General features: G+C 43.1%; 1 protein-coding gene across 2 annotated transcripts in view; it reads right to left on the bottom strand.

Moving 5' to 3' along the window:
* Positions 1-17,300: 17,300 nt before the first annotated feature.
* The window catches only part of TTLL8 (tubulin tyrosine ligase like 8), a 39,262-nt gene continuing 35,082 nt past the window's right edge, over positions 17,301-21,480 (bottom strand). The window contains exons 15-16 of one of the 2 annotated variants that reach the window (XM_081927681.1): positions 19,917-19,971; positions 17,301-17,759 (exon numbers count right to left, since the gene is read on the bottom strand). In XM_081927681.1, coding sequence (XP_081783807.1) covers positions 17,687-17,759; positions 19,917-19,971 — 128 coding nt within the window. In that variant the 3' untranslated portion in view covers positions 17,301-17,686. The remainder of the gene's footprint in view (positions 17,760-19,916; positions 19,972-21,480) is intronic. The other variant, XM_081927680.1, reaches the window with a different exon arrangement.

Here is a 21,480-nt window from a genome sequence, read left to right as displayed (position 1 = left end):
AAGATTTTTTTAAAAAAATCCCCCAGCGTCACAATTTCATCAAAAATCTGACTTTCGGAAATTCACTCAAAAATGGTGCCACACGGTTGCAAATGCTCCCCTGAAATATTTGGCAGTCGAAACAGAAGGCTTTTTATCACAGGCAAACAGAGGAGCCTTGACAACTTAACCGGCAGAAAAATATTTTTTTGAAAAAATCCCTAACCCCCGGGGACACAATTTCATCAAAAATCTGACTTTCGGCAATTCTCTCAAAAATGGTGCCAAACGGTTGCAAATGCTCCCCTGAAAGCTTTGGCCATCAAAACAGAAGGCTTTTTATCACAGAACAAGAAATCAGCCCTCGACAACTTAACCGGCAGAAAAAGATTTTTTTGAAAAAACCCCTAAACCGTTCACAATTTCATCAAAATTCTGACTTTGGCAGTTTATTCAAAAATGGTGCCACACGGTTGCAAATGCTCCCCTGAAAGGTTTGGCGGTCGAAACACAAGGCTTTTAATCACAGGACAGGGAATCAGCCCTCCACAACTTAACCGGCAGAAAAAGATATTTTGAACAAAACCCTAAGCCCCGGGGTCACAATTTCATCAAAAATCTGACTTTTGGAAATTCACTCAAAAATGGTGCTACACGGTTGCAAATGCTCCCCTGAAAGGTTTGGCCGGCAAAACAGAAGGCTTTCTATCACAGAACAAGAAATCAGCCTCGACAACTTAACTGGCAGAAAAAGATTTTTTGAACAAATCCCTAACCCCGGGGTCACAATTTCATCAAAAATCTGACTTTTGGAAATTCACTCAAAAATTTATTTATTTTTCTTCCCACGTACACAAGCTGTTATTTATGTGTTGTTTTTACTTGTATGGGCCTATGGCCGTAATAAATATTGTTGTAATATTGTTGTTAACTTATCCGGCAGAAAAAAATTTTTTGTTCAAATTCCTAAGCCCCGGTGTCAAAATTTCATCAAAAATCTGACTTTTGGCAATTCACTCAAAAATGGTGCCACACGGTTGCAAATGCTCGCCTGAACGGTTTGGCCGTCAAAACAGAAGGCTTTTTTATCACAGAACAAGAAATCACCCCTTGCCAATTTAACCAGGGAAAGAAAACATTTTTGAAAAAATCCCTAAGCCCCGGCGTCACAATTTCATCAAGAATCTGACTTTCGGCAATTCACTCAAAAATGGTGCCAAACTGTTGCAAATGCTCCCCTGAAAGGTTTGGCGGTCGAAACAGAAGGCTTTTTATTACAGGCAAACAAATCAGCCTCGACAACGTAACCGGCAGAAAAAGATTTTTTTGAAAACATACCTAAGCCCCGGGGTCACAATTTCATCAAAAATCTGACTTTCGGCAATTCACTCAAAAATGGTGCCAAACGGTTGCAATTGCTCCCCTGGAATATTTGGCAGTCGGAACACAAGTATTTTTATCACAGGCAAACAAATCAGCCTTGACAACTTAACCGGCAGAAAAAGATTTTTTTGAAAAAATAGCCCGGCGTCACAATTTCATCAAAAATCTGACTTTCGGCAATTCACTCAAAAATGGTGCCAAACGGTTGCAAATGCTCCCCTGAAAGGTTTGTCCGTCAAAACAGAAGGCTTTTTATCACAGAACAAGAAATCAGCCCTTGACAATTTAACCAGGGGAAAAAAACATTTTTGAAAAAATCCCTAAGCCCCGGGGTCACAATTTCATTCAAAATCTGACTTTCGGCAATTCACTCAAAAATGGTGCCAAACGGTTGCAAATGCTCCCCTGAAAGGTTTGGCGGTCGAAACACAAGGCCTTTAATCACAGGACAGGGAATGAGCCCTCCACAACTTAACCGGCAGAAAAAGATATTTTGAACACATCCCTAAGCCCCGGGGTCTCAATTTCATCAAAAATCTGACTTTTGGAAATTCACTCAAAAATGGTGCCACACGGTTGCAAATGCTCCCCTGAAAGGTTTGGCCGGCGAAACAGAAAGCTCTTTATCACAGAACAAGAAATCAGCCTCGACAACTTAACCGGCAGAAAAAGATTTTTTTAAAAAAATCCCTAACCCCCGGGGTCATAATTTCACCAAAGATGTGACTTTCGGCAATTCACTCAAAAATGGTGCCAAACGGTTGCAAATGCTCTCCTGAAAGGTTTGGCGGTCGAAACAGAAGGCTTTTTATCACAGAACAAGAAATCAGCCCTCGACAACTTAACCGGCAGAAAAAGATTTTTTTGAAAAAATCCCCCGGCGTCACAATTTCATCAAGAATCTGACTTTCGGCAATTCACTCAAAAATGGTGCCAAACTGTTGCAAATGCTCCCCTGAAAGGTTTGGCGGTCGAAACAGAAGGCTTTTTATTACAGGCAAACAAATCAGCCTCGACAACGTAACCGGCAGAAAAAGATTTTTTTGAAAACATACCTAAAAAGTCAAAAATCTGACTTTCGGCAATTCACTCAAAAATGGTGCCAAACGGTTGCAAATGCTCCCCTGAAAGGTTTGTCCGTCAAAACAGAAGGCTTTTTATCCCAGAACGAGAAATCAGCCCTTGACAACTTAACTGGCAGAAAAAGATTTTTTTGAAAAAATCCCTAACCCCCGGGGTCACAATTTCATCAAAAATCTGATTTTCGGCAATTCACTCAAAAATGGTGCCAAACGGTTGCAATTGCTCCCCTGAAATATTTGGCAGTCGGAACACAAGTGTTTTTATCACAGGCAAACAAATCAGCCTTGACAACTTAACCGGCAGAAAAAGATTTTTTTGAAAAAATGGCCCTCCGTCACAATTTCATCAAAAATCTGACTTTCGGCAATTCACTCAAAAATGGTGCCAAACGGTTGCAAATGCTCCCCTGAAAGGTTTGTCCGTCAAAACAGAAGGCTTTTTATCACAGAACGAGAAATCAGCCCTCTACAACTTAACTGGCAGAAAAAGATTTTTTTGAAAAAATCCCTAAGCCCCGGGGTCACAATTTCATCAAAAATCTGACTTTCGGCAATTCACTCAAAAATGGTGCCAAACGGTTGCAATTGCTCCCCTGAAATATTTGGCGGTCGAAACACAAGTGTTTTTATCACAGGCAAACAAATCAGCCTTGACAACTTAACCGGCAGAAAAAGATTTTTTTGAAAAAATCCCCCGGCGTCACAATTTCATCAAAAATCTGACTTTCGGCAATTTACTCAAAAATGGTGCCAAACGGTTGCAAATGCTCCCCTGAAAGGTTTGTCCGTCAAAACAGAAGGCTTTTTATCACAGAACGAGAAATCAGCCCTCGACAACTTAAATGGCAGGAAAAAAAAATTTTTAAAAAAATTCCCTAGCCCCGGGGTCTCAATTTCATCAAAAATCTGACTTTTGGAAATTCACTCAAAAATGGTGCCACACGGTTGCAAATGCTCCCCTGAAAGGTTTGGCCGGCGAAACAGAAAGCTCTTTATCACAGACCAAGAAATCAGCCTCGACAACTTAACCGGCAGAAAAAGATTTTTTTAAAAAAATCCCTAACCCCCGGGGTCACAATTTCACCAAAGATTTGACTTTCGGCAATTCACTCAAAAATGGTGCCAAACGGTTGCAAATGCTCTCCTGAAAGGTTTGGCGGTCGAAACAGAAGGCTTTTTACCACAGGGGAAAAAATCAGCCCTCGACAATTTAACCGGCAGAAAAGATTTTTTTTGGAAAAATCCCTAAGCCCCGGGCGTCACAATTTCATCAAAAATCTGACTTTTGGCAATTCACTCAGAAATGCTGCCAAACGTTTGCAAATGCTCACCTGAAAGGTTTGGCAGGCAAAACAGAAGGCTTTTTATCACAGGACAGGGAATCAGCCCTCGACAACTTAACCGGCAGTAAAAGATTTTTTTGAAAAAATCCCTAAGCCCCGGGGTCACAATTTCATCAAAAATCTGACTTTCGGCAATTTAATCAAAAATTTTGTCAAACGGTTGCAAATGCTCCCCTAAAAGGCTTGGCGGTCTAAATGGAAGGCTTATTATCACAGGACAAGAAATCAGCCCTTGACAACTTAACCGACTGAAAAAGATTTTTTTGAAAAAATCCCTAAGCCCCGGGGTCACAATTTCATCAAAAATCTGACTTTCGGCAATTCACTCAAAAATGGTGCCAAACGGTTGCAAATGCTCCCCTGAATGGTTTGGCCGTCAAAACAGAAGGGTTTTTATCACAGACCAAGAAATCAGCCCTCGACAACTTAACCGGCAGAAAAAGATTTTTTTGAAAAAATCCCTAACCCCGGGGTCACAATTTCATCAAAAATCTGACTTTTGGTAATTCGCTCAAAAATGGTGACACACGGTTGCAAATGCTCCCCTGAAGGGTTTGGCGGTAGAAACAGAATGCTCTTTATCACAGAACAAGAAATCAGCCCTCGACAACTTAACTGGCAGAAAAAGATTTTTTTGAAAAAATTCCCTAACCACCGGGGTCACAATTTCATCAAAAATGTGACTTTCTGCAATTCACTCAAAAATGCTGCCACACGGTTGCAAATGCTCCCCTAAAAGGTTTGGCCGTCAAAACTGAAGCCTTTTATCACAGGCAAACAAATCAGCCTCGACAACGTCACCGGCAGAAAAGATTTTTTTTAAAAAAATCCCTAAGCCCCGGGGTCACAATTTCATCAAAAATGTGACTTTGGGCAATTCACTCAAAAATGGTGCCAAACGGTTGCAAATGCTCCCCTGAAAGGTTTGGCGGTCGAAACAGAAGGCTTTTTACCACAGGGAAACAAATCAGACTCGACAACTTAACCGGCAGAAAAGATTTTTTTTGAAAAAATCCCTAAGCCCCGGGGTCACAATTTCATCAAAAATGTGACTTTGGGCAATTCACTCAAAAATGGTGCCAAACGGTTGCAAATGCTCCCCTGAAAGGTTTGGCGGTCGAAACAGAAGGCTTTTTATCACAGAACAAGAAATCATCCCTCGACAACTTAACCGGCAGAAAAAGATTTTTTTAAAAAAATCCCTAACCCCCGGGGTCACAATTTCATAAAAAATCTGACTTTTGGTAATTCACTCAAAAATAGTGACACACGGTTGCAAATGCTCCCCTGAAGGGTTTGGCGGTCAAAACAGAAGGCTTTTTATCACAGAACAAGAAATCAGCCCTCAACAACTTAACCGGCAGAAAAAGATTTTTTTGAAAAAATCCCTAACCCCCGGGGTCACAATTTCACCAAAAATGTGACTTTCGGCAATTCACTCAAAAATGGTGCCAAACGGTTGCAAATGCTCTCCTGAAAGGTTTGGCGGTCGAAACAGAAGGCTTTTTACCACAGGGAAAAAAATCAGCCCTCGACAATTTAACCGGCAGAAAAGATTTTTTTTGAAAAAATCCCTAAGCCCCGGGCGTCACAATTTCATCAAAAATCTGACTTTTGGCAATTCACTCAGAAATGATGCCAAAGGGTTGCAAATGCTCCCCTGAAAGGATTGGCCGTCGAAACAGAAGGCTTTTTATCACAGAACAAGAAATCATCCCTCGACAACTTAACCGGCAGTAAAAGATTTTTTTGAAAAAATCCCTAACCCCGGGGTCACAATTTCATCAAAAATCTGACTTTTGGTAATTCGCTCAAAAATGGTGCCAAACGGTTGCAAATGCTCCCCTGAAGGGTTTGGCAGTCGAAACAGAAGGCTTTTTATCACAGAACAAGAAATCATCCCTCGACAACTTAACCGGCAGAAAAGGATTTTTTTGAAAAAATCCCTAACCCCCGGGGTCACTATTTCATCAAAAATCTGACTTTCAGCAATTCACTCAAAAATGGTGCCCCATGGTTGCAAATGTTCCCCTGAAAGGTTTGGAGGTCTTTTTACCACAGGGAAACAAATCAGCCCTTGTCAACTTAACTGACTGAAAATTTTTTTTTTGAAAATCCCTAAATCACAAATTCATAAGAAATCTGACTTTCGGCAATTCAATCAGAAATGTTGTCAAAAAATCCTTAGTTTTTCTTTCCTTGGTTTCCTATCTGATATCTTTTCAAATTGCCTTTTCTTACTCTACTAAATTGTTTTCATTACTTTGTCATAGACATGGAAGCATGGGAATGATTGCAGAATATGGATATAAAATTAGCAACATGTTATGGTTTAAGAGAAAATTATTTGAAAATTATATATTGTTAAAGGTTAAAGCTTACTGGGAAATGATATATAATGAATTGAGAAGGATCTTCAAAATAATCTTTGTAAAAAACAACAACAGAAGCTTTTCTTTTGGGAATTATAGGGACAGAACTACCTAAATTGTATAGAAATCTATTCATGTATGCTACTACAGCAGCAAGAATGCTACTTGCCCAAAAGTGGAAAGAAGCAGAAGTTCCAGCAAAGGAAGAATGGATACAAAAATTTATGGAATATGCAGAAATGGCAAAACTTTCTGGAAGAATAAGAAATGAAGATAACATTTTTATATAAAAGAATGGAAATGGTTTATTGAATATTTTCAGATAAATTGCAAACAGACAAAAACATTGGCAGGATTATTGTAATAACCTGCAGTTTCATAAGAGTATATATTTAAAGTAGATAATTAGATGAGCAAATTAAATGAAATTGGATATGCAGAAGATCTTTAAAAAATAAATTTAAGGAACCGCAGAAAGAGGGGGAAACAAGTCAAACTTTGAAATGTTAGAATGATTGTAAATTAATGAAATGTATAAACTTGAAAAGTATAAATAATTTTTAAAAAAAAAAAAAAAAAAAACCCTGGCCAGAAGACCACCCATTCAAATTGTCTTCTGCTACAATGAGAGCCTCGGGTAGAACTGTGATTAGTGCAAATGGCATGTTTTCCTAGAGGTTGTTCAATACACCTCAGTACATCATGTGAAAGATATTCAGAGTCTTAGCCAGAGCGTTCTTTTGCTATGACAGTACGCAGTAAATATGTCTACTCAGAAGACCTGTTGAATTCATTGGGACTTGCTCCCAGTTGAGCAAGGACTGAGGTGGCAGCCTTAGGCACAAACTGGATATGAAAACAGAGGTGCGTGAATGCATTTCTGGCTTCTTTAAATTTTTACAAGTGGGGAAGGGTAGGTATCTGGACTGGGAACAGAGTGCAAGAAAAGGAGGCAATGAGCATCATTTTCTCATTCAGAACCACCACCAACACTGAAAAACACTCAGAGTCGAGTGTGAATTTCATGCTGTTTATTCAGCTCGTAGTAGCAATGAATGAAACTTCCCCCAAAACGTCTAGCTATATATACATTATTTACACAATGGGCCCTGCTTGATTGGTTAATTCCGGGCTGCTCCTGTAGGTCAATCAGTTTGCTGATTCTCTTCATCCAGGAGCCTGATTGGCTGCTCCTGCAGGCCAATCAGGTCACTGATTCACTTCCACCTGGAGCTGGATTGGGTTGTGGATTCACTTCCTCCAGAAGCCTGATTGGCTGCTCCTGCAGGCCAATCAGTTTGCTGATTCTCTTCATCCAGGAGCCTGATTGGCTGCTCCTGCAGGCCAATCAGGTCACTGATTCACTTCCACCTGGAGCTGGCTTGGGTGGCTCCTGCGGACCAATCAGACTGCTGCATTCTAGATCCTATTGTTCTAGGATTCAGCTCAGTACATAACAAACACCCAACCCTATTATTTCCTGGGCAAATAAAAGACGTAGGCACTGTTTCTGTGGGGCTTCCGTGTGTGTGTGTGTGTGTGTGTGTGTGTGTGTGTGTGTGTGTGTATCACATAATTCTTCTGTGCAATTATTGTTTCAAAGTCTAATGCCTACTTAAGGAGATCTTGTGCCTTTCTTTCAAAAGTCACATGAGATTATGGTAGTAATATGTTGTCATGGTGCCATTGGGCCCACAATGGCCTCAGGATACACTTTTGGCCTTACACTTATGTCTATGACTTAAAACAAACAAATGAAATTATTCACACACAATTTAGGTCCCATGAGGACCTATTTTAGATGTCCATGTATTTTACTTGAAGTTTGACATGGATCTGAATTACCGGTAACTTGAGCCCCCATCCAAAGGCTGGAGCGACTCAGTTCAGAGTTTGCCAGTGGCTCTATTTCTCAGCATGTAAAGTAGTGATAATGGGAGAGTAACATGATAACAACATGTTTCCCAAACTTCCAGTGCATATTTTATTGCAAACATTTGGCTATTCTGTCTGTTTTCCAAGCTTTGTAAGGATGAGATTTCTCAGCAGGCAGCACATTAAACAGTGAATGAAGATGGTTAAGGAGGGAAATTTGGGCCAGATTTAACGATTAAACAGGTTCCATAAATGCAGTGGCGGAACAAACGTTTTGCCCCCAATTCAGTCCCCTGGCAATGATTTTGAAGCACTGCTATCAGACACCGTAGAGTAGACAATACTGAATTAGACGGAACAATATTTCATATGTTCATATGAAGACCAAAGTAAAAAGAATCATTGCAATCTTGATCTCAAACATTTGCAATCCAAATTTCAAGGAATCTTGTGGACTGTAAATATTCTGATGCCACAAATAAGAGATCTGTCACAGCGACGTAGCCAAGCAGTTTCATTTCTTAACAGAATCTTGATTTATTTGTGGTCCATCTTCATTCCTCAAGAACATCCATCAACAGTGTGATGTTGTGGCAAGAAAGGCTAATGCCATTTAAAAGAGAAGTGCAATCCTAGGCATACTTACTAAGGTGTAAATCCTTTCGAACCTACTGGAAGTGAGTACAGATGCTTTTGCTCACATTGTTGTTGTTGTTTAGTCGTTTAGTCGTGTCCGACTCTTCGTGACCCCATGGACCAGAGCACGCCAGGCACTCCTGTCTTCCACTGCCTCCCGCAGTTTGGTCAAACTCATGCTGGTAGCTTCGAGAACACTGTCCAACCATCTTGTCCTCTGTCGTCCCCTTCTCCTTGTGCCCTCCATCTTTCCCAACATCAGGGTCTTTTCCAGGGAGTCTTCTCTTCTCATGAGGTGGCCAAAGTATTGGAGCCTCAGCTTCAGGATCTGTCCTTCCAGTGAGCACTCAGGGCTGATTTCTGTCAGAATGGATAGGTTTGATCTTCTTGCAGTCCATGGGACTCTCAAGAGTCTTCTCCAGCACCATAATTCAAAAGCATCAATTATTCGATGATCAGCCTTCTTTATGGTCCAGCTCTCACTTCACATTGCATGGTTACAAACCTGATGGGATGGTCATCTAAGTCCTTCTCAGAGTAGATCCAATGTAATCAATGGACTTAAGTTAATTGGTCGTAGTGGGTCTTCTCTGAGTATATCACATAACTAGAAATAGGTCTCATTTAAGGAAAAGGGCTGTAATTTTGTGGCAGAGCACAAAGGACTATAAAGATTTGTGCCTGAAACCCAAGAAATATAGTCAATAAAGATAGCAGTGTGGGTTTGATTTAAATCACGATTTAAATCGCTAGTCAGTAAGACTTGATTTAAATCATTTTTTTTACAGAAAGACTCATTCTTGCTGGTATGATCTTAATATTTAAAGCCAGATGAAGGTTTCATTTTTGGAATAAATTTTCAGAGTAGTTTTTACAGTTATATCAAAAATTACTGATTTGGTTATACTATTAGAAATACATAGACAGATAATTTTGAAATTATTGTGAGGTTTAATAAGTTAACTTTATATTTAGACAATTAGACAATTTTTCTGCTGTGCTTTATTGGAAGGAGAAAAATAATCATTTCCTTAATAACAATTTAAACAATTTATTTAACTAAAACAATAACATTATAGCAAATGTATCCATGTTTGTTAACTGATGTGATTAAACTATTTTTTAAAAAACCTTTGAATTTTAGCACACATGAAAAGCTTAAAACAAATTGTTTTTTCCTGATGAATAGCCTTTGGACTATAATGTAACTTTTCTATTTAATTATCTTTAGGAAGATTTTTCTTCCCAAAGCATTTTATTTTAAAAATCCAATTTAATTTTTTTTTAATCCGATTTAAATCGAGAAAATCTTATTTATTTATTTTTTTAATCATTTATTTTTATCCACCCTGAAAGATAGATAGTCTAGTGTTCTGACTTGCTATAAAGCAGTTTTCCCCGTTCCTAGATCAGTGAAACAGAGCCGTCATACAATGCCTGGTGCCACCTGCTGTCTGAATCAGCAAATCTAGCTCCACAGACATAGCTTCTCTTAGTACAGAAACACCTCTTTGCAGTGTAATCCTATATATGTCAACCAGAAGCAAGCTAATTTGAATTTAATGGAACTCATTCCTTGGCAAGTGTGCCCAAGTCTGTGGTCTTACCCTGTCATCAGTGCTCCATGAACAGTTTGAGACCACTGGGATACGGATAACTGATATATGGCAAAGCTTTTGGAATCCTGCACTGAAACTCAATAGTCCTCCATATTATCCTTTACAGTGGTACCTTGGTTCCCAAACGCCCTGGTACTCAAACAACTTGGAACCTGAACACTGCAAACTCGGAAGTAAGTGTTCCGGTTTGCGAACTTTTTTTGGAAGCCAAACGTGCTCCATTTTGAGTGCCACACTTCTGTTTTGAGTGATACGCTGAGGTGTGTCTGTTTTTGCTACTTATTTTGTGTTTTTGCTTCTGTGGATCTTTTTGTTTTGTTTTTGTGGTTGTGTGGAACCCAGTTCAGCTACTGATGGATGGATTGTGTGACTGCAGTACATTGTTTATTGCTTTCATTTTATGGATCAATGGTCTCGTTAGATGGTAAAATTCATGTTAAATTGTTGTTTTAGGAGTTGTTTTCAAAAGTCTGGAACGGATTAATCCGTTTTGCATTACTTTCTATGGGAAAGCGTGCCTTGGTTTTGGAACGCTTTGGTTTTGGAGCAGACTTCCGGAACGGATTAAGTGTTGAGAGCCAGTGTGGTGTAGTGGTTAAGAGCAGTGGACTCGTAATCTGGTGAACTGAGTTCGATTCCCTGCTCCTCCACATGCAGCTGCTGGGTGACCTTGGGCTTCTCACTGCCCTGGGAGAGACGCGGTGGCTTGGGCGCGCACAGGCTCTGCGCTGCCCAAACGGTCCGCCCACCTGTAGGTCAGCTGAGTGGGAGGAGGCAGGCAGACTCCTCGGAAGCCCCACAGAGCGTCCTGCCCCGGCTCGCCCCACCCCATGGGTGGCTGGCACTGCCCCTGGGTGCAGGGCATCGCCCCAGGTGCCCAATCGGCTTCCTCTGCCATTGTCTGCCAGAGTTCTTATACCAGGGTTTTGAAAACATCAAGAAGGCTCCTGTACGTGCCTGCAGCTGCAAGGGAGGTTCAAGGTCTTCCCTGCCATTTCAATCTCAGATTTCACTCCTACGTTGGTAGTCATGCACCTGACAGGTTTGAGCATTTGTCCACATAGATTGCATAGATTTGACCATAGTTATGGGCATTGAAATCTGTATGTGAAATACATGTGATGTAAGTATTGTCAGCATCTACCTCACCCTTCCCTTCCTCCTTTCCTACACCTCCTCATTTTTTACCAATGTTAAACACCTGTTGAGCAATTAGTAATGAAGGAGTGTATTTATATCCAGATCCAAACAGGGTTACAGTGGTACCTCGGGTTAAAACTTAATTCATTCCGGAGATCCGTTCTTAACCTGAAACTATTCTTAACCTGAAGTACCACTTTACCTAATGGGGCCTCCCACTGCCGCCGCACTGCCGGAGCACAATTTCTGTTCTTATCCTGAAGCAAAGTTCTTAACCTGAAGCACTATTTCTGGGTTAGTGGAGTGTGTAACCTGAAGCACATGTAACCTGAGGTACCACTGTATTTTGCTAAGCAAATCAGTTTCTTAAGCTTAAGCCAAGAAAGAGTACAGTGGTACCTCGGGTTAAGTACTTAATTCGTTCCGGAGGTCTGTTCTTAACCTGAAACTGTTCTTAACCTGAAGCACCACTTTAGATAATGGGGCCTCCCACTGCTGCTGCGCCACCAGAGCACGATTTCTGTTCTCATCCTGAAGCAAAGTTCTTAACCTGAGGTACTATTTCTGGGTTAGCGGAGTCTGTAACCTGAAGCATATGTAACCTGAGGTACCACTGTATTCTCTATAAGATGTAAGAATATGTATAAATTTCTGTTGTAAGTTTGATTTTATGTATAATGAATATGTATTTTTGATTTAATTGATCATTTGGAAGTGCATTAAGCTATTTCTAATAAGATTTGGTTTGAATTGTTATCAGTGAATTTCAATATACGTATCAAGACTTTGAAATTAGACCACTGAAGAAGCCCAGAAAACTATTTTAGGAGTGTGCTACCTGCAAGCCCCAGTTAAAGGGCCCCATCAGGGGTGAACAGTGGCCTCTGGACTGCCAGGGCAAAACAGGTGCGAAACGCCAGCACCCTGTCATCTACAACTTCATTAATATCTATCTACAACTCTACTACCATGTCTCGGTATTGTGAATAACACCGAACTTACCATTTGTTGGTATGTTCATGAACTTATCTAAAAGACTGAGTTAAGCATTTGAAAAATCTATTGAAACCAGACATTATAAGTTCATCTTAGGTTAGATAGATAGATAGATAGATAGATAGATAGATAGATAGATAGATAGATAGATAGATTCTTTATTGTCATTACACAAGTGCAACATTTCACAAGTGCAACGAAATTGGATGCCATCCCTTAAAAACAACAAAAGCAAAACAACAACAACAACCAAACAAACCACATTCCAGCCGCACCTACACCCACACCCATCAAACTCCCAGGTCACACTATCGAGTTACAGCATTCAAAAAGGCCACAGCTCTTGGGTAGAAACTATTTTTCAGTCTATTTGTCCTTGACTTGATGTTTCTATATCTCCTGCCAGAAGGCAGTAGTGCAAACAGACTGTATCCCGGGTGAGATGAATCCTGCAGGATGTTGTTTACTTTCCTAAGACAACAGGAACCGTACAGTTCTTCCAAAGATGGGAGAGGATGACCAATAATCCTTTGGGCTGTGGTTATGACCTTCTGGAGCACCCTCCTCTCCCTAGCTGTACAACTGGAGAACCAAGCACAAATACAGTATGTGAGAATGCTCTCTATGGAGCCTCGGTAGAAGGACACCAGCAGTCTCTCACTCAGATTGTTCTTCTTTAAAAGTCTGAGGAAATAAATTCTCTGCTGGGCCTTCTTCACCAGAGCAGTGGTATTTGCGCTCCAAGTCATGGCCTGGTCGATAGTCACTCCCAAAAACCTGAATTCCACCACCCTCTCCACCCGTTCCCCGTTGATATACAAGGGCTGAATGTCCGCCTTTTTTTTCCTGTAATCCACCACCAATTCCTTGGTCTTAGCCGTATTAAGAGCCAGATTGTTCTCTCCACACCAAACACAAAGCCGCTCCACCTCGTCCCGATAGGCGGACTCATCCCCTCCTGAAATGAGCCCCACCACCGTAGTGTCATCAGCAAACTTGATGATTTTGTTGCTGGAATAGATGGCTGTACAGTCATACGTATAGAGAGTATAGAGCAGGGGACTCAACACACAACCCTGTGGTGAGCCGGTGTTAAGGCTAAGGGCTGTGGACATATGTGACCCTACTCTAACCCTCTGAGAACGTTCTGACAAAAAATCCAAAACCCAGAGACAGGTGGAGTTGGAGAGTCCAATCGCCTCTAGCTTGGACACCAGTCTATGGGGGAGGATAGTGTTAAAAGCAGAGCTAAAATCCACAAACAGCAGCCTCACATAACTCCCCGGCTGCTCCAGATGGGACAGAGCAGCATGGAGAGTGGTGGTGATAGCGTCTTCTGTGGATCTATTTGCCCTGTATGCAAACTGGTAGTTGTCAAAAGTTGATGGAAGACAGGAAATAATGTGACGGCGCACCAGTTTCTCAAAACACTGCATGATGATTGGAGTCAGTGCAACTGGTCTGTAGTCGTTCAAACTACTGATTGTGGATTTTTTGGGCAGAGGAACAATAGTTGACGACTTCAAGCAGGGTGGGACAATAGACTGGTGTAATGACTTGTTGAAGATCTTAGTAAAGACCCTCGCCAGCTGATCCGCACAGCCCTTCAACACCTTTCCAGTGATGCCATCAGGTCCAGCAGCCTTCCTCGGATTCACCATCCTCAATACCTGTCTCACCTCATGCTCCTCTACAGTGAATGAGGGGCCCCTATGGGCTGGTGGCTGTAATACCGGCGTCTCAGGTGGCTCCTTCTCGAAGCGAGCAAAGAAGAGGTTAAGCTCCTCCGCCAGCAAAGGGTCACCGTCGACAGCACCAAGGTTAGGTTTGTAGTTGGTAATATGCTGAATCCCCTGCCACATCTGTCTTGTGTTGTTGCTCCTTAAATTATCCTCAATCCTCTGCCTATAATCCAGTTTTGCCCGTCGAATACCCCTCTTCAAGTTTGCTCTTGCCACACTGTAAAGCTGCACCTCGCCCGACCTGAAAGCCCTGTTCCTTTCCCGCAACAGGCACTGGACCTCTCTATTCATCCAGGGTTTCTGATTGGGGTAAAACCGGATGGATTTATTTACTGTGACAGTGTCTGTGCAGTGATTGATATAGCACAGAACTGCCGCCGTGTGCTCCTCCAGGTCTGAACGATCGAAAATATCCCAATTGGTTCTCTCAAAACAGTCCTGCAGCTGGTGAATAGCACCTTCAGGCCAGATTTTAACAGTCCTTGATATTGTGGGAGCCCGTTTCCTGAGTGGAATATATGCTGGTACCAGGAACAGAGACATATGGTCGGACTGGCCCAAATGTGGCAGCTGTAAAGCCCTATAGCCGTGATTTACATTCGAATAAACTTTATCCAGTGTCTTGTCCCCTCTTGTGGGACATTTCACATGCTGATAGAGCGTTGGGAGCACTGTTTTAAGTTCAACATGGTTGAAGTCTCCCGCAATGATGTGCACAGCTTCAGGATACTTGTCTTGCTGGCTGCTGATAAGGCTCTGCAGGCATCCCAAAGCCAAGTTGGCATTGGCATCTGGTGGCACGTACACACCAGTTAGCATAACAGCTGTGAACTCCCTAGGGAGATAGGCTGGTCTACATTTAACAGCCACATATTCCAAATCCGGTGAACAGTGGCTGCCCACAGTCTTAGAATTATTGGACCAGCATTTGTTCACATATACACACAGCCCCCCTCCTTTGGTTTTTCCGAAGTCCATGCCTCGGTCATGACGATGTACCGCACAGCCTTCCAACTGAATAGCTGTGTCTGGTATGGACGGTTGAAGCCATGTCTCAATGACAAATAAAACGCAGCAATCTTTTACAAGGCTGTTCTTTGCTGCCTGCAGCCTCAATTCATCCATCTTGTTGGCAAGAGATCTCACATTAGCAAGGAATATGCTAGGGAGTGGTGGTTTAGATGGACTCCTCTGCAATCTTACCAGGACGCCGGCCCGACAACCCCGCCTTTGCCTCCTGTCTCTACGCCGCCTTCGCCTCCTCCCTGGAGGCATAGTAATCCATGGAGAGCCCGGTGGCCTGGCTACTCCCACAGGAACGTTATCTGGGCGAAAATAATCAGCTCTTACAGCTTGTTCACACTGTAACCCGACCTTCAGAAGTTCCTGCCTGCTGTAAATCTTTCTTGCCCGGCCAGACATACTCAGAACAAGTAAAAATAATAAAAACAAAACAAAACGCTGAAAAACAAAGGGAGAGCACTGAGCCGCAGCGTCTATGCGCGCCGCCATCTTTTGTAGGTAGTTCGTAAGTCTCTGTGGCTTTGTTTAATGTTTGTATTTTTCTCAGAAGGTTGATAAAGAATATATCATTATTATTCTGTGTATATTAATCGCCAACATGTTGCATGAGTCGCACCACATAGATTGCATGACTGGTGAAGCTAACGGTCAATGGAGCAAGCCCTTCTTTTTCATCACCACTACTGGAGGTCAATTCACCATTTAGGAAGAACTATAAAACTGTGTCACAGGGAATTGCTCCCTTCATGTTCCTGAAATCCTGTGGTTACAAAGCCACTTCCAAGCTGGAGAGGAGGTGGGATTGCGGGCCCCACCCCCTCCCCATGCACGCGGGGCTGGCTCACAGCCCCAGCGAGAATGAGGGAATCCTCGGGCGCATCATCGACACGACCAGCCAATCGGCTGGCCAGAGTGGCGTGGCCTGGGGTATTTAGGGCAGGCGCGCCCAAGGATTTTCCTCTCTGCCACGTTCCAGCTTCTCCGGTTTCCCACCCTGCTCACCCTTAGGTTTAGCTCCCTGACATCCTATGGGCTTCAGTTGGTCGCCGTCAAGGGGCCTGGTGGGATTTTTTTCCACTTGGCAAATTGGCACCAGCCATTTGGTTTTTCACCTACATCATAGCAAATCATCACAACTTTTTCGGCATTGGCGGTTAGGCATTGGTAGGGGTATTGTTATGCAAATGAGAGGGGGGAAGGAAGCACCATCACCTTCCCCCAAAGCAAAGGATAGTGTAATGGTTCTAAGGGGTTGCTCGTGCGTAAGCAGATGCCTATCTCCCTGGCTGGGTGCAAACACCTGGCTGGGCTGCCAAAGTGAACCTCCTCTGTCTGGACAGCCACTCACCCGTGGCTGACTCAGTCGCTGGCAGAATCCGTCAGTGGGCGTTTCTTAAAATTCTTCCAGCAAAGAAGCTCTTTGACACCTAATCTCCGCCTACCCTCTCTGTGTGAAAGCCTTCTGCGCAGGGAGGGCGTGGGCAACGGAGGACCTCTACTCTCCCCGCTGGTCCCCGGCAAGGAGTCATGGGACCGCCTCGCCACTTCCCCCACCTGCCCCCCTTCTCCATTGGTGCTACGCTGATTCTCTTCCCCAGAAGATGGGCTGCTTCTCCCGATCCCTGGACGCTCTCTGGAATCCCTCTGGCTTTTGCGCTCTCCCTCCAGTACTGATGGCAGTTCCCTGACAGATAGTCCATTAAAGGATTCCGGGGGGTGTTGCCCTGTCCGAAACCTATGGAGGTGTGGGCCTAAGGCACGCCCCCGAGCGGTGACCCCGGGGGGATCCTAGTTGACGTACTTCAGCAGGACTCCCCCTGCTGGCAGTTAACCCTCACCAGCCTTCATGCAATCAAGCTGAAGCCGGTTAGCCGATAGGACCAATGCCTAAGCCAATACCGCTCAATTCCTGTGATCAATAAAGTTGTGGCCTTTCATGCCCATTAACCTTTAATTCTGTGTCCTGTGTCTTTATTTCACAAGGGGGGGAGGGGGACTCGCCACGCAATAAAGGTCAAACTCTGTGCACCTAGCCTGCCCTTGCCCTGCTTCTCTGATCCTATTCATCCCTCTGAACACACCTTTCCCAATTTAAAAATAACCATCCGCATTACGTCACACACATTTTTTCCTTGCAAGGTATGCTACAGCAGTTTGAAATTCTCGGACTTGCTTTCATAGCACAGCTTCCATTCTTTTCCACAGCATTTCTGCTGTAGAATCGGCTACAGCTATTTGATAAGAAAAGGGGCCTTTCAGCATTTTCTTCTTCTTTTTATATACAAGGAAAGTTCTTGAGCTCTGTCTGAGGTTTGGGGAATTGGCTTTTTAAAAAACACTTTCTCAAAGCACTTTGAATACAGTCAAAGGTATTTTGGAAGTCCATAACATGGGACGGTCAGCCTGTTCTTGGTCATCTTTTCAGGAGGAGAACACGGACCCATAGGTAGGTATGAATCGCCTTGTAATACAGTCGCACAAAAAGAGCTGCAGTGTTTACAAGCTTTCTCTGACTGGAAACCATCTCCACAAATTAGGCATGGAATCTTCTTGCTTTTGTTCTGCAGACCTTTAAATAGAGAGCAAATATTAACGCCCATCAACACTGAATTGCATAGTTAGCAATGCTCCTTTTACCAGGATTCTACAAAAGACTCTGCAGAGAAACAATGCATACTCTCCAACATTTCTCCAATAAAAATAGGGTTGTCCTATTCTATTATTATTATTATTATTATTATTATTATTATTATTATTATTATTATTATTATTATCCCACCCATCTGACTGGGTTGCCCCAGCCACTCTGGGCACCTTCCAACATAAATAAGCATTACTTCCCAATACACTTCCTTCAGATGTCTTCTAAAGGTTGTATAGTTAATACCTCGGGTTGCGTTCCGCTCTTGTTACGGACTTTCAGCTTACAAGCACAGCAAACCCAGAAGTGTTTACTTCCGGGTTCACCACTAACGCACATGCAGAAGAGATCGATCGTGCTACACACATGTGCAGAAGAGGTGCTCTAGTTGCGGACTTTTCAGGGTGCAAACGGCACCCCAAAAACGGATTACGTTTTGTACTTATCTCCTTGGCTTGGAGGCTGCATAACTCTGTACCCACCAACATTCCTCCAATAAAAATAGGGGCATCCTACCATACCCTCCAACATTTCTCCAATGAAAATAGGGACGTCCTAAGGGAAAGTGGGACATTCCGGGATCAAATCAGAAACCAGGACAGCTTTTGTAAATCTGGGACTGTCCCCGGAAAATAGGAACACTTGGAGGGTCTGACAATGTTTGCAATTAGTCAAGGCATTTTGGCCTCTGAATAAAATATTTTAAAAGCCTGCTCTACCTAGATGCCAGCAATGGATTCCCAACAGTTTTCCAAACTTAGCAGCCATTTGCCTTTAAAATTAAGGATAAACATTACTTAATGCCGTTGATGGCGCTAATCATTTTCAGGCCTTGGGTAGGTCAAAAATATCACTTTCCCCATGTTGTTTCTGTTCAAAGGGCCTTCTCTTCTCTTTCACAAATAGACCTTGAGCCAATTAAAGATGCCCTACCCTGCCTTTCATGTAGTAATAGTTTACCAATCATGCTTAAATTATCCTTGTTTTCTTCCCATCCCAATAGCTACCGCATATAGCAGATATTTTCAATGACGGAAGGGCATCCAATCGGATTTAATAACTGTAAATGATCTTAGCTGTTTCTGGCCAACAAGTTAAGTTATCATTTGTCAGCGTTGCTAGTGGACACAAGTGAAAATTGGTTCCGTGAGCCAAGAGCAGAGCTTCAGCCGATGAAGTGTCTTGACCCAATTGCAGAGCATCAAGGTAACAAGTTATTTAAGTAGCTGATTGCTGAAATAATTCTTTGCCTCTCCCTGTGCCTACTGAGACAAATAGTGGCGGTGAGACAAATTTGTAGGCCTTATTGATGAATTAAAAACTGACAGATTGCCAGGTCTAAATGGCATCCACCAGAGAGTTCTTAAATAACTCAAATATTAAATTGCTGATCTTCTAGCAAAAAAGATTGACTTGTCCCTATGGTCAGCTTCTGATGCCGAGAAGTGGAAAGTAGCCCATGTAGCACCAGTTTTTTAAGAAGGGATACAGGAGGGATCTAGGAGATTACAGGCCAGTTAGCTTAACATCTGCTCCAGGAAAGTTAGTGGAAAGAAATATTAAATGTGAAATTAGCAAGCATGTAGAAGAACAAGTCTTGGTGAAGAAGAATCTGCATGGCCTCTACAATGGTAATTTCTGTCTCACTAACATTTGAGAGTTCTTTGTGTGTCAACAAGCATATAGATAAAGGTGATTCTGTAAATATTGTGTACTTAGATGTTCAAAGTAACATGCCAAAGATTCCTGAGTAAGCTTAGAATTTGAAGGATAAGAGGACAGGTCATCTTGTGGATCAGGAACTGGTTAAGAAATAGGAACCAGAGAACAGGAAAAAACAACAATTATTGCAGTGGAGGGCTGTAGAAAGTGCTCAGAAATGATCAACAGGGATGAGCAGTGTTCAGGGTGGTATGAACAAAAAAAGATTATGAGAAGCTCCAAAAGGACCTATCCAAACTGGGTGCACAGGAAGTAAAATGGCAAGTGTAACTCAACGTAACCTAGTGCAAAATGATGCATATTGGGCAAAGGAATCCTAATTTCACATATATGCTAGTGTGATCTGAACTCATGAAGACTGACCAGACACGAAACCTTGGGACTGTAGTAGACAGCTTGAAGAAGATGTCAACAGCAGCTGTGAAAAAGGTGAACTCCGTGTTAGGGATCATTCGGAAATGAACGGAAAACAAAACTGTCAATTTCATAATTGACTCCAAAAATTATATGGCATGACTGCACTTGAAATACTGCGTACACTTCTGGTGCCTTCACCTCAGAAAGGCTATAGATATGGAAAAGTTCCAGAAAGGGGCCGAGGAACTGGAGCAACTTGACTATGAGAGAGATTACAATAGTGGCCGCTTTTCAGATTTTGGGCGAGGGAACACAAGTAAGAGGTGGCAGGCTAGAGAGGTACAAGATTGTGCATGGTGTAGAGAAAGTGCATACACAAAAGTTCTTTTCCCACTTTTATAGTACAGTGGTACCTCAGGTTAAGTACTTAATTCGTTCCGGAGGTCCGTACTTAACCTGAAACTGTTCTTAACCTGAAGCACCACTTTAGCTAATAGGGCCTCCCGCTGCCGCCACACCGCCAGAGCATGATTTCTGTTCTCATCCTGAAGCAAAGTTCTTAACCTGAAGCACTATTTCTGGGTTAGTGGAGTCTGTAACCTGAAGCGTACGTAACCCAAGGTACCACTGTATAAGGAATTATGGCCGTCCAATGAAGCTCAATGTTGGAAGATTGAGGCAGATAAGAGAAAGACACAGTGCACAGTTAAACAATGGAATTCACTAGAGGTAATGATGGGCACCACCATAAAAGGGATTTGATAAGTGCATGGATGATAAGGGTATCCATAGCTTCTAGCAACAATGGTTGTAATCTATCTCTATTATTGGAGGCGATATGTCTCTGAGTGCCAGCTTCTGGGAATGATAAGTAAGGAAAGCAAGTCTTGTATCCGAGTTCTTCTTGTAGGCTTCCCATAGGCATGTAGTTGACCACTGGTGTGATGGCCTGGGACTCGGACTCGGACTCGGAGCCAGAGGAGTCTCAGTCCGCACCAGATCCTTTGCCTGGGGCAGCAGCTGAACCTACTCTGAGACCTGATTCTGAAGAGCCCCAGTCTGCCCAGTTTCCCCTGCAACAAGCACCAGCTGGGCCGAGTCAGAGGCCTGAGCCTGCCCTGGCTCCAGATGTGGGGATTACCTTGTTGCCTCCAGCTGGGCAATCATTCACAGCTGCTCCACTACCAGTTGGGTCAGGGGAGGCTGAGGCGGCCCCTGGGTCTAGTAACCTACCGACAACTCCTGAGCTGCAGAGACTAAGGTCTGAGAGAAGGAGAGACCTGAGTACTCGCAGGAGGAGTGCTTGCCTTCGGGCAAGACAGAGAGGTGAGTCACCGGGGGATCAGGACCAGCCATCACCCCAACAGAGATAAAAGGCTGCTGGACCCCGCCCCAGATTGCGGGAGCAATGTTACTGTTTGCCAGAACCTGCCTGTGATCCTGTGTCTGACCTTGCCTGGTTTCCTGCCTCATGTCCTGCCTTGGCCCTGTCGGACTGACTCCTCGCAGAACCCTTGGATTTGGGACTGGACCTGGACCATTTTGCTCGGGTTACCCCCGGGCCTAGCAC

The sequence above is a fragment of the Podarcis melisellensis genome (genome assembly GCF_964234715.1).
Source record: "Podarcis melisellensis genome assembly, chromosome: 10".
NCBI lineage: Eukaryota > Metazoa > Chordata > Lepidosauria > Squamata > Lacertidae > Podarcis > Podarcis melisellensis.
This window is presented reverse-complemented; position numbering and strand designations above follow the sequence as displayed.